A 13,819-nucleotide genomic window follows, 5' to 3' on the forward strand; every position below is an offset into this window, starting at 1 on the left:
CACTTCCCTTTTTAAATATCCAACATTTCCCTTTAAATTGGCAGCACCAGCATACTGAGACACAATCACGACTTTTTTCATCTGCCTTTTCCAGCATTCACAACGGAGTACATTAGAAATATGACATCACAACCACGTTCAGGTTTTGTGACACAGAGAAGAAAAAAAAAAAAGCCTAAAACTAAGCTTTTCAAAAATACAGCCACAGATGTATTACTCTGACAAACAGTTTTACTGTCAGTTAAATCCAAAAGAAAATGTTGCAGACCCACTCATGAATATGAAAAAAAAAAACAATACTTCATGTCATAATTTAAAGCAAATTATAGTGTCATATTTAACATCTCAGGTAAATAAATGCTCACAACTTAACATGGCAAAGTTTGGGACTCCTCTCCAATAAAAGGACCCCTTTTATTACAGTAAAACAGTAGTGATTAAGTCTCATCATGAGAAAGAAAGCTGTTAAAATCCTGGTGTTCAGTGAATATCAAAAGTCCTGCAGAGGGGTAGCAAGGATGACAGTACTTCTTACACAGCATTTATTTGTGCGCAACACACTGCCTCTTCGGGAGAAAAAAAAAATGTTTTTTTTGTAATATGAACAGAGATGAGGACTGTACATAGAGAACAAATAATAAAACGGGTCAATGCTTGCCAAGTCTGATAACATGGTGAGATACCTGAGTAACTGTACCAACAAGGTGGAGCCCAGCGAAGCTTTACGTGAAGGTCTATGTAAGTTTGTAGCTACATAACACAAAATGACAGTAGTATTGTTTTGCACAATGAATATATCAGTGAATGGTGGTTAATTCATTAGTATAGAAGTGCGATGACCACATGTGAGAATAGGGAAATGAAACTCCAGCCCATTAGGGTCCCAGAACACAGACTCTAAGCCTACTGGCTCTAAAACAATTAGCTATCCAGTGTCTTAAAAACTGTAAAATACTTTTCAAATTAGCAATTACAGCAAACATCGAAACTATTAATTTTACTTATGCATTTCACATTGATTTGGGGTAGAGACCATCATTGCCAGCAGATAATCTGCTGGGCCATTACATGTTCTACGAGAAACATTCTGTCTCAATTGCACATACACTGAACAGTTAAACACATAAAAGGCCACTAAATACATGAAAGTACAGAAATAAGAAGAAATCCAGAAGGGTGCATAAAGTACCTCAGAAATGAAGGAGAAGGAACTCTCCCAGATCAAACAGTTTGCATCTCTGCAGGGTCATAATATGACAGTAAAAATGAAGTGTATGAAGAGCAACAATGATAATCACAACAAAATGACCAGTTTACAGTCTGAGTGTGGCATCAGGAACTGTAAAGAATTTCCAGTATTCCTTATGGGAGTGCTTTAAGGAGGCCCGCCAGGTCCTGCTCTGCAGATCTATACCAGTAATGAAGGACAGCACATTGTAGCAGCTCAGCACACAGAAAGCCAAGTGGCACTGTACCGTATTACATCACTTCCTTCTCAAAATGTGGGCTGCTTTGTTTTTACTTTTTATTTTTCTCACCTCTTTTGTTCATTTGTAACAAGTAACAAATCCTTAGTGGGTTCTTTTGTTCTTTTTTTTGTCTTCCTTGTGTAATCACATTGCATACTTCTGAGTCCATTCTCTTGCTAATTTATTGTACCTGTAAAGCAAGCAGCAGATGAGGACAACTTAGACAACTTTTATTGTAATTTTGTATACACAGAGTTCATAAAAAAGGGAATAAATTCAAGGATGCTGTAAACTTTAAACCAGTGGTGCTCAAACATTTGTAGAAAGGGACAAAAACTTTTGCAGGCCATAAAATTGCAAATATAGTTTTACTGTCTAAAGGCTCAGCAATAAACTGCAACATTTCCCAATCTGGTAACTGTTGTGGATGCAACTAATAATAATTGAACTTTATTGATCTCATATTGGAGAAATTTACCTCTGCACTTAACCCATATCCTTGAGGAGCAGTGGGCTGCCATTGTGAGGCGCCGGGGGAGCAGCGTGGGGTTAAGGGTCTTGCTCAGGGACCCAGAGTGCAGGCTGTGGGGATCAAACAAGGTACTTCTACCTTCTCAGAGCATAAGTGCACTGCTCTTAACCACTAGTCCAACAATCCCCCTGAAAATAAGCTAAGCTAAGCTAAACTGGGTCTTTTTCCATTTTCAACAGCATTAGCTGCAGCACAAAATTAATTTGAAGGCAATAAATGGCATAAGGTCACATTTTTGACACCTCTGGTTTAAAGTTTATTTCTCTAAAAAACAAAACTCAGAGTGAGAATCAGATAAACGGTGAGCTGTGGTGTAAACACTCACTTTTCCCTGTCAGCTTTATACGTATGCGCGATCTCTGGAACCAGTGGGTCATCTGGATTTGGGTCACAAAGAAGGGAGCAGATAGACAATAATACTGTGGAGACATGAGGCAAAAGGCTAAAGTTAGAGATCAAATTCAATATCCGTCTACACGAGAGAGAAAAACAATCTACAAAAAAAACAAAAAAAAAACACGATAAGAGTATGTTTTTATGGATAATTGTCCAGATTTTGAAGGAAAAAACAGCTACAGTTTGGGGTTTGTTGTATAACCAGAATGGTTACTCACCATTGATGTTTACTGTGAATCACAAAATGAGGATTGTAAATCGAGGTAAACTGAGGTTCAGTTCATGTTTTTCAAAAACAAAAAGCTGATTTACTTCTTACCTGTGTTTATACCTATGGTAACTGGAGCTGAATCTTTTCATGATTAGAGATCTAGAGCATAAAAGTGACGCCTCTAAACCAGTAAATTTCCAGAGAAAATTTATAAAAAGGAACCGGATGGCAGTGCTGTCCTCACATAGTTAGACCCCAGGAAAATCATGGTTGAACAACAAAGCAAAGTCTAAATCCAAAATAGTCAGGCTATGCTAGGCTCAAATAGAGGTTAGTTTGACCTTTATAGACGTATATTCTGGTTTATTAACATCTCCAAGCAGTCTACATGTAAATACGTCAGCGGTTACTTTCTTCCTTCCACTTCCATCTGATCTGTGCACTATTTCAGATATATCTTACGTCAGCATCCCTTGGTTGATTTCCTGAGTTGATAACCTGCCTTCTAGTAGTATTTAAAGACATCGTTAAACAACCTTAGCACCAAGTTAGCACTAAGGTCATTTCAACCCAGAACATTGCCATCTTGGATATTATTTTCTGATCATTTGCCATCAGTCTGCTTTCTGTATTTTCACTGTTATGTTCAAACTGAGGTTTTTACATTGACAGATTCGAAAAGAGTCCTCCTTGACCTGGACTAAGCTGCTTAAGCACATCTAGCTGCTAAAGTAACCACAAGCACAGAACATAATTAAAAACTGAGAAATCAGAAAAATCCAGTAATAACAACAGATTATTTGTTACAGTTGTGGATCAAAGCTAAAGCAATTTTAATGTAGTGTTTGCAAAAATGTGCAACTTAAACAGGTATTCAAATAAACTTTGCAAATCCTGACTACAAAATGTAAAGAAGAGAGGAAGAAAGAGATTCAGATGATGCAAATAAAAACAGCCCAAATTTCCATCAGTAGGAAAACACCTACTGTGATTTCAATCTAAATACTATATAACCTCTAAAACCCCTTCATATGTTTGATCAGTACAGACTTCTGTTTTTACTTGTCTAGAAAAGGTAGAGAGATCAATAGTTATATTGTGTTGTTTACGTGTTCGCTTTATTTTTTTGCTGCCTCAGCTTAGGTCTACAGCAACATGTCATACATGGTGCCTTCGATGGAAGATAAAGAGGAAGGGTCAAATGAAATTGTCACTAAATGTAATTTTTTACTGACAACTAAGACTTTCCAACTACCATGGTGATCATATAAAGCCAGAAAATTTTAAGTAAAAGAGGAAAACCAAACTTATTGGCCTAAGCAAGAGCAGAGTAATTGACTCAACCTTTAGTTTTATTAATACTAGTCTTTCTTTGGAAAAGCACAAATTCCTATGTTAACTGGATTTACCTTTTGACACTGTGAGAGCAGGTGACCACTGCGACCTTAGTATGTCCAGACAAATACTCCCATTGCTGTTGATATTAGGGTGGTATATTTTTGTTGTGAATGCAACCTGTGTCAAAATATGAGATAAAAAAAAAGCAGCCCATAAACATTAGTCCTTGACCAGAGTGAAAACTGCTGAAGTATAAGAGATATATGACAATTCTTACTTTTGGTGGTTTGAAGGGATAATCTGTTGGAAAGTGAATGGTAAGGAAAAACACTCCACTCTGGTACGGACTGTCACTCTGGTGACACAAAAATAAAAACAAGTCAACACATTTAAAAAAATACCCCTTCAATATACTAGCTGAAATTTCGAAGCAGATGTACTTACTGGACCCATTATTGTCGCTTGCCAATGAAACACTATTAAGATATAATAAGTCATGTCAATTTGACATTCTTTCTTAAGGTATTGATAAAAACTTTGAAAGACATAAAAAGGAAATATTTATTTTGTCGGACGAGGAATGCCTACAATGCCTTAACAAATCATCCATAACAATATACTTACAGTCATCTCCGACTGGTCCAGCAGAACACTGGGCGGGAGGGTCCCTCTGCAGGTCGGACAGTTCCTGAAGGAGGACGGTCACACAAATATTTAGCGTTAGGTTCAGATCCATTCCAATACATTTATATAAAGCCTTGACAAACAGCAGTTTATCTAATAACCTCTTAAAGGAATAGTACACCCAAAACATGATTAGCCTTCATTTTCTACTCACCCCCATGCTGAACAACACTCTGGAGTACTTTTTTGATATCTCAAATGCATCTGGAGATATGGGAGGCTTCTTGCTGTCTGCTGACATTCAAATAATGGAGGTCTATTGTGCCCGAGACAGAAAGGTCCATAAAAGTCCACAAAAATGTGTCAATATTCCTCCATACTGCTCGTCCAATGTATTCCAATTGTCCTGAGTGGGTAGCATCCAGAATTTACTCGAAACGAAGTCATTTAGAATGTTTTTAGAGCATAAACAGTAGTGTATAGGATTTCCTGAAAGCGCGCACATGCGCGTTCACGAGCCTACGGAAGTCGGCAGACCAAACCAGCGCATTCAGCTCGGCAAAGAACTCCTGCTCTTCCTCAACACTGAAGTCCTCAGACATTTTTCTTTCGTTGTTTCTTTGTTTGCACAGGTAAACAGCACATTTCTACTTCTACACTTGCATTATTAGCAGAGCAGACGCTGAATGCGCACTTTCATCTGGTTTGGTCTGCCGGCTTCCGTAGCGTCCTGAACGCGCTGGCGCGCGCTTTCAGGAAATCCTATACACTACTGTTTATGCTCTAAAAACATTCTAAATGACTTCGTTTCGAGTAAATTCTGGATGCTACTCACTCAGGACACTTGGAATACATTGGACGAGCAGTATGGAGGAATATTGACACGTTTTTGTGGACTTTTATGGACCTTTCTGTCTCGGGCACTGTAGACCTCCATTATTTGAATGTCAGCAGACAGCAAGAAGCCTCCCAGATCTCCAGATGCATTTGAGATATCAAAAAAGTACTCCAGAGTGTTGTTCAGCATGGAGGTGAGTAGAAAATGAAGGCTAATCATGTTTTGGGTGTACTATTCCTTTAAAATTAACTGTTGATGCAGTTAAAGAAATAAACAACTAAATATAATCATTATATTCTGTTGGTTCTAATACCAGTCTAGTTTGTGAGTGCATACTATATATATATATATATATATATATATATATATATGACCATCTTTTACAGTAAGTGTGAAAATGCATACAAGCAAAATGGTATACAAGCAGAAAACCAGATCCAGCTTTACTATCTTATGCATTCAATGTAAAAATATTTGTAAAATTTTACTGAAGCATTTCTTAAGGTGGTTTTTACAGAACCTCTTGCACTCCAATACTGGATTAGATATCTCAAATTTGTTAATTTGATGATGTGCTTAAATTTAGGATTCTTCAACTTTTTTTTGGTATTCTTACATTCAGCATTGAAAAAAAATAACTTGCTTTTGATCTTGGCAGGAAATTATGAGATTATGCCAATATGAATTAAATATATGTTAATCTAGGCATAAAGGTACAGAGAGAGAAGATTTCTTTTTCAGTATCAGTGATTTTATTTTATAAAAAAAAATAAGGTTGCATCAGATTGCAAAAACAAGCAAACTATGCAAATAGGTCACAGGATTCTCCATTTGGTCACTTATTTGAGATTTCTTTTGATTTTATTAATATAGTGAATCTCCTAACAATTGTCCCAGAGTGTTTGGATTTTCATTTAATACCAAACAGTTAAGTACAAGGTTATCAAAATTGAATTTATAATACACTATTATGTAAAGACATAATGAACTTCAGATAAGACACTTAGGACATAATTCAACAAAAGGAAAAAAAATGTAATCACGTTAAAGCCCTTAAAATAATGCAGCAGGTATAATTAGGTGTATTAAGTCAAAAACAGTCTGAAAATTATATGAAACTTATTTTATGATTTAAAAGATTTTCTTAGCTGCAGGAAGTATGTTGTGTTTGCTGATAAAGCTGTTTGTATGTGAAAATCTGATGTGGCCATTGATGAATTTTAGAGTTATATTTTATTTTGCTCCAACTGCTGGATTTATGACGACACTAATGACGGCACACTCCTCTCAAAGGCAGCGATCTATTTTTAAGTATAACACGAAATCAAACCGTAAAGTCAATACACAGATCCTCATTCACTACTTGCTTGTTTTCCATTCCTGTTAGCAGGAGCTTATTGTTAAGGTTAATGGTTAATTCAGAAAAAAAAATCAAATCCTATCAAAAGTCAAGTATAATTCAATTACCTATAAAGTAAAAACTGATTTTCTTATGCAAACATGTAATAAAATACAATCTGAAAGCGTTTGTTTCTGTATTTGAAACTCAAATTGAATATGCTCTTTAAAAATGATCAATTCAGAATTGCCTTTTTCCCTATGGTAAAATGTACTAGATGGGCATAGTTTATTTAGTAAAAGTAAACAGAATAGTAAGTAATGTATTCCTTTGGCTATGCTTATTATAAATCAATGAACAGACACCATTCTAATCACAAAAAATACTAAAACAATAAAAAAAAGTTGCACAATGTTTTTTTATACATTAAACAATGTTTTTTTTTGTCTCAATCTTCTGTGTAAACTGACATTGATTACATAAAAGCATCAGGTTTTAAACCAGTGTAATGTTTTTCAATCACAGACGACCTTGGTTTCATTCAAAAGTTATTTTATGTGTGAAGTATTTTGCGCAAAATCTTCCTTGTTGGTATTAACCTTGTCAACTGAATAGACAGTGAAAAGTGCTGTTATTTGTTCAGATAATTCAATGTATCTCAAACATAGAAAACACTAACATAAATTAGCTATGTTAGCTTACTGAAAAAAAGTAAACAAATATGCAATCTGCACCATGACAACTTGCATTTTCTCTTTTATTCATGGTGATTGTTTGGTACATTGATTACAACGTGAGCTATTGAAATCTAAAGACTGTTTACATACTCAAGTTTGCCCATTAAAGTCTATCTAATTATGATTTTGAATTAACAGGGTCCAACTACTACACAAATTTGGCGCTTAAATTAATCTAATTAACTTTAAATAAATTAAATATAGAAATAGTCTTCAACTAATTTAGCAATCCACTCAGAGCAGTAGTTTAGTCAAACTGTATAAATAAATGGATGCTCTCTGGTTTAATATGAGAATACTTATTTGTCTGCAAATATACTCTAACCAGAAACTTCTTGAGCGGCACAGTTTTCATTAATTATCTTTAAACAGATGAAAATTTCAATCAATTAACAAAGGCATCACTACTTTAGGTCCTAATGTTTGTTTTTTTAAAAGCAATCTGATCTAATAATAATAATATATAAAAAAATCGCTTAACTTTTGTTTTTTAACCACAAATCAAATCCAACAAGCAAACATGAAAGTTATATAATGAAAATTCAAGTAAAAGCTAAACATCAAACTCTTAAACAGAAATTAGACCTGTTATTTAACGTCAGTTGAAAGGAAGCCTATTATATAAATACACACCATAGCCTGCTCCAGTGGCCCATTTGCCATTCCATATATGGCAACACTGACTGTAGGGTTCAAATTTGGCAACCACCGTGCAGCTGTCATTCAGAGAGTAAACACACCAGCCGCTACAGTGTTGGAGACAAACTAAAATGACTCTAAAGTCTGAAAAGATGGGAAAATATCAGAAAATGTTCGTGCCAACGCAACGTCTCCACTTCAAAACGGTAGCAGTTACAGCTAGCCAAACGTTGATCTGTTAACTCACTGGATAAAAACCAGGTTAACTGCAACGAAATTACATGTTGCCGCTTTTCTTCTCATGGTAGACATTTTTAGCTAAACAAACGGAGGTATTTATAAAGTGTTATACGGATAACTGAAACAGTATCAGTGTAGCAATGCACCAACTGAGCTGGCAGTGGTCAAACCGCCTTTGTCTTTGAATTATTTTGAAAAAGAGCACAGAAAACACAGGAGCGAGGCCAAATTTCACAAAATGTTACAACGAGACTGCATCTTTAAACAGTCAGTCACACCATAACAGAAACATCCAAAACAACGTTTGTCTGGTAATAAAAGCAAACATACACTCACCTTCTGAATTCTTTTCAACGCCATTGCTTCAGTGGTTGGCTATGCTAAGTAGCCTGTCAGCTAACAGTTAGCACCCCAGACATACAACTAGGATTCTATGGCTGCGGACTGATGAATTCCTCTCTGACTATAACAAACACACCACGCTTTCTAAAACGGGAAGTTTGGGGTAGAGAAAAACTTGTGCGACAAACAGTGTCTCCCTTTTTGACGCTCGTACTTCAGACACCAAAGAAACAACCGATATGTTTTTGCTGTGTCTCTGCTGCTCTTCGCACTGAGCGAACAGTTAGTATCGCGAGACTAATATTACATGAAGCAATTTACAGTCCCCTAATAAAATGCCTGCATATAATCATGATAGATAGATAGATAGATAGATAGATAGATAGATAGATAGATAGATAGATAGATAGATAGATAGATAGATAGATAGATAGATAGATAGATAGATAGATAGATAGATAGATAGATAGATAGATAGATACCATGAACTCCCATTTATTGGTCCAATATGTCAATATAATACAAACTCACAAGTGAATCATATACATACACTCATCCTAACAGCATGAAACCCAAAAAAAAAAGAAATAAAATAAAACCCACAAAAACTGAGAGTAAGCAATTCATCACTTACACAACATAAAAGATCTCCACCTCCCCATATACAAATGAACTCTTTCGAGTCTGACACCATCTTATAATAGGCAAACTCTGTCCTAAGACATGCAGCTACCAGCTCTCTGAATATCAGGTCAACATCTACAGAACCTTTCTCCTTCATTTTATTTCTCCCGCTGAGCCAAATGCTCATCTTTGCCTGACCAAGCAAAAAGTTAACCAGACAAATATTACTCCGTTGTGCTACTGAGTATCTGGGACCAAAAATAAACAGTTTGTTAAATAGATAGATAGATAGATAGATAGATAGATAGATAGATAGATAGATAGATAGATAGATAGATAGATAGATAGATAGATAGATAGATAGATAGATAGATAGATAGATAGATAGATAGATAGATAGATAGATAGATAGATAGACAGACAGACAGATAGATAGATAGATAGATAGATAGATAGATAGATAGATAGATAGATAGATAGATAGATAGATAGATAGATAGATAGATAGATAGATAGATAGATAGATAGATAGATAGATAGATAGATAGATAGATAGATAGATAGTATATAGGTAGACCTTTGACGTATTTTATTTACTTCACATCAGAAAACAGACTCTGTTTCCATCGTCACAATAAAAAACAACCACTACAGACACAAACACAAACACACACACACACACGACACACCAACACCCCCCCCCCCCCCCCCCCACACACACACACACACATATAAGTTAAATATTAAGGCCCATCAATTAAAATAATATCAAAATCCTTCAAATATAAATTATATAACTAAGCTATTTCTCCTTTTATTTGCCATTAATAAGAAACTTTGTTGGGCACACAATCTTCTTTATATCCTGATTTGTTTTGATCTTTGCAGAGCTGGAAACTTGGCAGGCCATCTCCACCCCTGGATTAGAGGTTTGACACCTCTTATCTATTAACAAGGACAGGATGGAGGAATGCCAGGCGGTATGTGTGTTTCTACCTCTGCAGCTATGCCATCCATAAGATGCAATGTAGGACAACAGAGGCAATCGTTGATTAGCACATTCCTAAATCTTCCTTATAACAGGGAAAATTTTGTCCTTGGATAAGGGCAAAGGCTCCAGATTTCCTCTTCAAATGCTGATGTTTACACTACTCTGAATCTGGGTTCATAGGTTCTTGTGTGAAGTAAAAAAGGCTCAAGGTGGTTTTGGTTTACTTCTATGTATATGCTTGAATCTGGTCTTACCCCCTTTTTTGCCTCACATGTTACTGACTGATCTAAAACCATGTATGCTGACCAGTTTCAGAGTCTAGGACACGGTCAAATGAGTAAATAACGTCATAGTTTTCTACAACTTGAAAGATATTCTGAAAGTTATTCTTCTCAAGAAATCCAGTTCTGTTTCTACATCAAACAAATTGTTTGTCAAATTTGCTCAAAGATTCTAGTTTGGTGATTTTAGACCAGAAGTCTGCAACCCAGGGCTCAGAGACACAATATTCTCTTAAGGACCTTCCATAAGGGCTGAATAATTTTGACAAAGACAACAACAACAAAAATTAAATATAGATATAACTGCTTATGCAAGTTTTATTTTTATTTTTTTATTAATGGCTTGATTGCATTAGATTTCCCCCATAGTAACAACACTATTTTTAGCTATTTTTCTTGTAGTTATCTTTGAAACTCTGCTTTTCCTAACATTGTTTTGCCACAAATCTCAAACAACTAACAGAAAAAAAAACTTTATCCATTACATGTTTTTAAAAGCTTTATTTCACTCTGTTTATTTATATAACACCAATTCACAATACATGTCTTCTCAAGTTTTCAAAGTTTTCAATCTAAGGAAATCCAGCTGATTGCATCGACTCATTGACTCGAAGGAAATCCCTCACGCCAAGCATGCTTGTTGTGACAGTAGAGAGGAAAAACTCTCTTTTAACAGGAAGAAACCTCCAGCAGAACCAGACTCAGAGTGAGCGGCCATCTGTCAAGGCCAACTGCAACAAAAGCCAAATGTTTATTCCAAAAAACAAACTACCCTTATTTGAAAATGACCTGAAAAACATGAATTGGGATTTTGTGATACAAACAGAAAGTCATGACGAAAACCATCAAGACAAATATAAACTGTTTTCGAATGATTCGAGCATGTGTATCAAATCAAGCTGCACAAGTATATTTACATGGAATGATTTTATCCCATATGTCTTATTGCTCCATCGTTTGGGCCCAGGCCACAAAGTCTGTTTTAAAACCTTTACTCTCACTTCACAAGCAAGCATTAAAAATATTCGATCACTGCAAAATTATTAAAAAATACAACATGATGCCATTTGAAAATTTTATAAATTTCTCATTTTTAAATGCTATTTTTAAATGCCTTAATGGTCTTGCCCCTGAAGTAATCTGTAAAATTGTTTTAAAGTATGCAAATGAAGGAAACAGGACAAGAGCTGGAGCTAGTGGGAACTGCAGGATTAAAAGATGTCGGACATCTACAGTATGGGTCAGTCCGCCTTCTCAGTGAAAGCATCACATCTCTGGAACTCTTTGCCTCTGGAACTTAAGTCACAGACTGATATTTGACTTTTCTCCACAAGATTGAAAAAATGGCTCAAAGACAATCAAGTGTGAGCACTAAACTGGCTTGTACTGTACTTTTTTTGTTTGTTTGTTTTAACTTCTCCTGTTTTTTTTATGCATCTGTGTGTCATTACTAACCTCCCTCCCCCTTAATGCTAACACCTTTTAAAAGCCTAACCAGGGATGAAGGCTCCAGTCAGCCCATGGCTACAAGCCTTATGTACTTGGACATCGGCCACCTGTTTGGTTGCAATGTTTAATTGTACTGTCCCTGTCAAATAAACAAATAAAGAAATAAAAATCCAGCCAGTCACAGTAAGAGAAACAGGACTACACTAAAAACAGATCAAGCTCAAATATCCATAAACAAAGGTGTTGATGGCATCAGCACAGCTGATATTTTTCTCCAGGATGGTGTCACAGCAAAACAAGAACAGACCAGAAGCTACTACTATGATGAAAAAAGGCGAAGAGAGCATAAAGTTAGAGGTTGAACTAACAGATACTGCAGAGGGGGTGAATAGAGATAGAATGAAGCAGAATGATTAAAAGTGGTCCCTATGTCTTCCAGCAGTCTAAGCTTATGGCAGCATAACTCTATAGTTAGCTTAGTATAACCTGAGCCACTCTAAGCTTTATCAAAAAGGAAAGTTTTAAGCTTACCTTTAGATATAGACTGGGTGTCTGCCTCACTGACTAAAACTGGTATTTGGTTCAAGTTTTTTTCCCGCAGCATTTTGGATCAGCTGAAGGCTTTTAACTACAGTTTGTGGACTTCCTGATAATAAAGACTTACAAAAATCCATCCTTGAAATAACAAACGCATGGACCGCTTTTTCAGCATCACCCCTGGATAAGATTTCCGTAAAAATTCAGTAAATATCCACTGGACTTGGTTTTCAAGATTTGAAGATTTGATTATCCAGTGGATATTTACTGAATTTTTACGGAATGACTAGGACCTGGATGACTGAGAACCTTCATCAGCACCCTGGATAAGATATTTGTAGTATTTGCAAAATTCCGGAGATGAAGGAAGGAAATTCTAGAAACCTCTTTGATATGGGATTTAAAAAACAGGTCCTGATCAAAAATAACACAAAGATTTTTTTTTTTTTACTTTTTTACCTGGAATTAAATCCCTATCCAAATGAAGTGACTGACTATTCAGCTTCTTTTTCAAAGACTTTTTCCAAAGACTATTACCTTGGTTTTGTCTGCATTCAGGCATTTCCTTTAGTTCAAAACTAAAAGACAGAAGCAAAATTTTGGTTCTTTAAATATGAAACACAACTTTCCTGTAGCAGCTTTATTTATAGTTTATCATAAATACTATGTTTTCTTTCAAAAGGGTCTTCTAACATTTGCAGGTCTAATCAGGCTAATGCTGGAGAGAAGGAAACAATGGCTCCTTGGATAGTGCAAATTGCAGACTCATGCTTCAGACTCTGACATATTTTCAAGGTTCTAAGACATTGTGGCCAGACTGTGATTTTTTTAGGTATAGAAAAGGTTGTAAAAAGAAATTAAAGATTGCTGTAACATGGAAAACGCAACCAGTGCATGTTCATATCATTGTAGTTCTGTCAATGTTTCTCTTGCAAGGTTTTATTTGAGAAAACTGTTAGGTTTTTGTCGCTGTGATTTTCTCTTTCCTCATATTGATAACCACTGTCTTCAGTGTACTCTGTATTAACTTGTGTTGCTCCATTTAAGTGTAATAACTTAAGTGGGATGCTTTCTGTTACTTTCTATCAGTCTCTGACATCAATCTGGAGAATGTTTGTCTCACTTTTCATTTTCTTCCAGGTGTAGCCTGGTTCAAATCACCCTACAAAATCTTAAATAGATAATTAAACAGCTTTTTTATTCATTAAAGTTATCTTGTCAAATATAGATTT

The 13,819-nt window shown here is 35.6% G+C and overlaps 1 protein-coding gene across 1 annotated transcript; it reads right to left on the reverse strand.

Annotated features, from left to right (window-relative positions):
* Positions 1 to 382: 382 nt before the first annotated feature.
* ube2d4 (ubiquitin-conjugating enzyme E2D 4 (putative)) lies at positions 383 to 8,990 on the reverse strand. The gene is made up of 7 exons (XM_038285704.1): positions 8,700 to 8,990; positions 4,571 to 4,634; positions 4,391 to 4,422; positions 4,224 to 4,301; positions 4,018 to 4,123; positions 2,327 to 2,420; positions 383 to 1,659 (listed from the first exon to the last, which is right to left on the reverse strand). Exons 1-7 carry the CDS (start codon positions 8,721 to 8,723, stop codon positions 1,614 to 1,616), a joined length of 444 nt encoding a protein of 147 aa, XP_038141632.1. The 5' UTR covers positions 8,724 to 8,990; the 3' UTR covers positions 383 to 1,613.
* Between the last annotated feature and the right edge of the window lie 4,829 nt (positions 8,991 to 13,819).

This window comes from Cyprinodon tularosa, unplaced genomic scaffold (assembly GCF_016077235.1).
Source record: "Cyprinodon tularosa strain WSP-4 unplaced genomic scaffold, ASM1607723v1 ctg214, whole genome shotgun sequence".
NCBI lineage: Eukaryota > Metazoa > Chordata > Actinopteri > Cyprinodontiformes > Cyprinodontidae > Cyprinodon > Cyprinodon tularosa.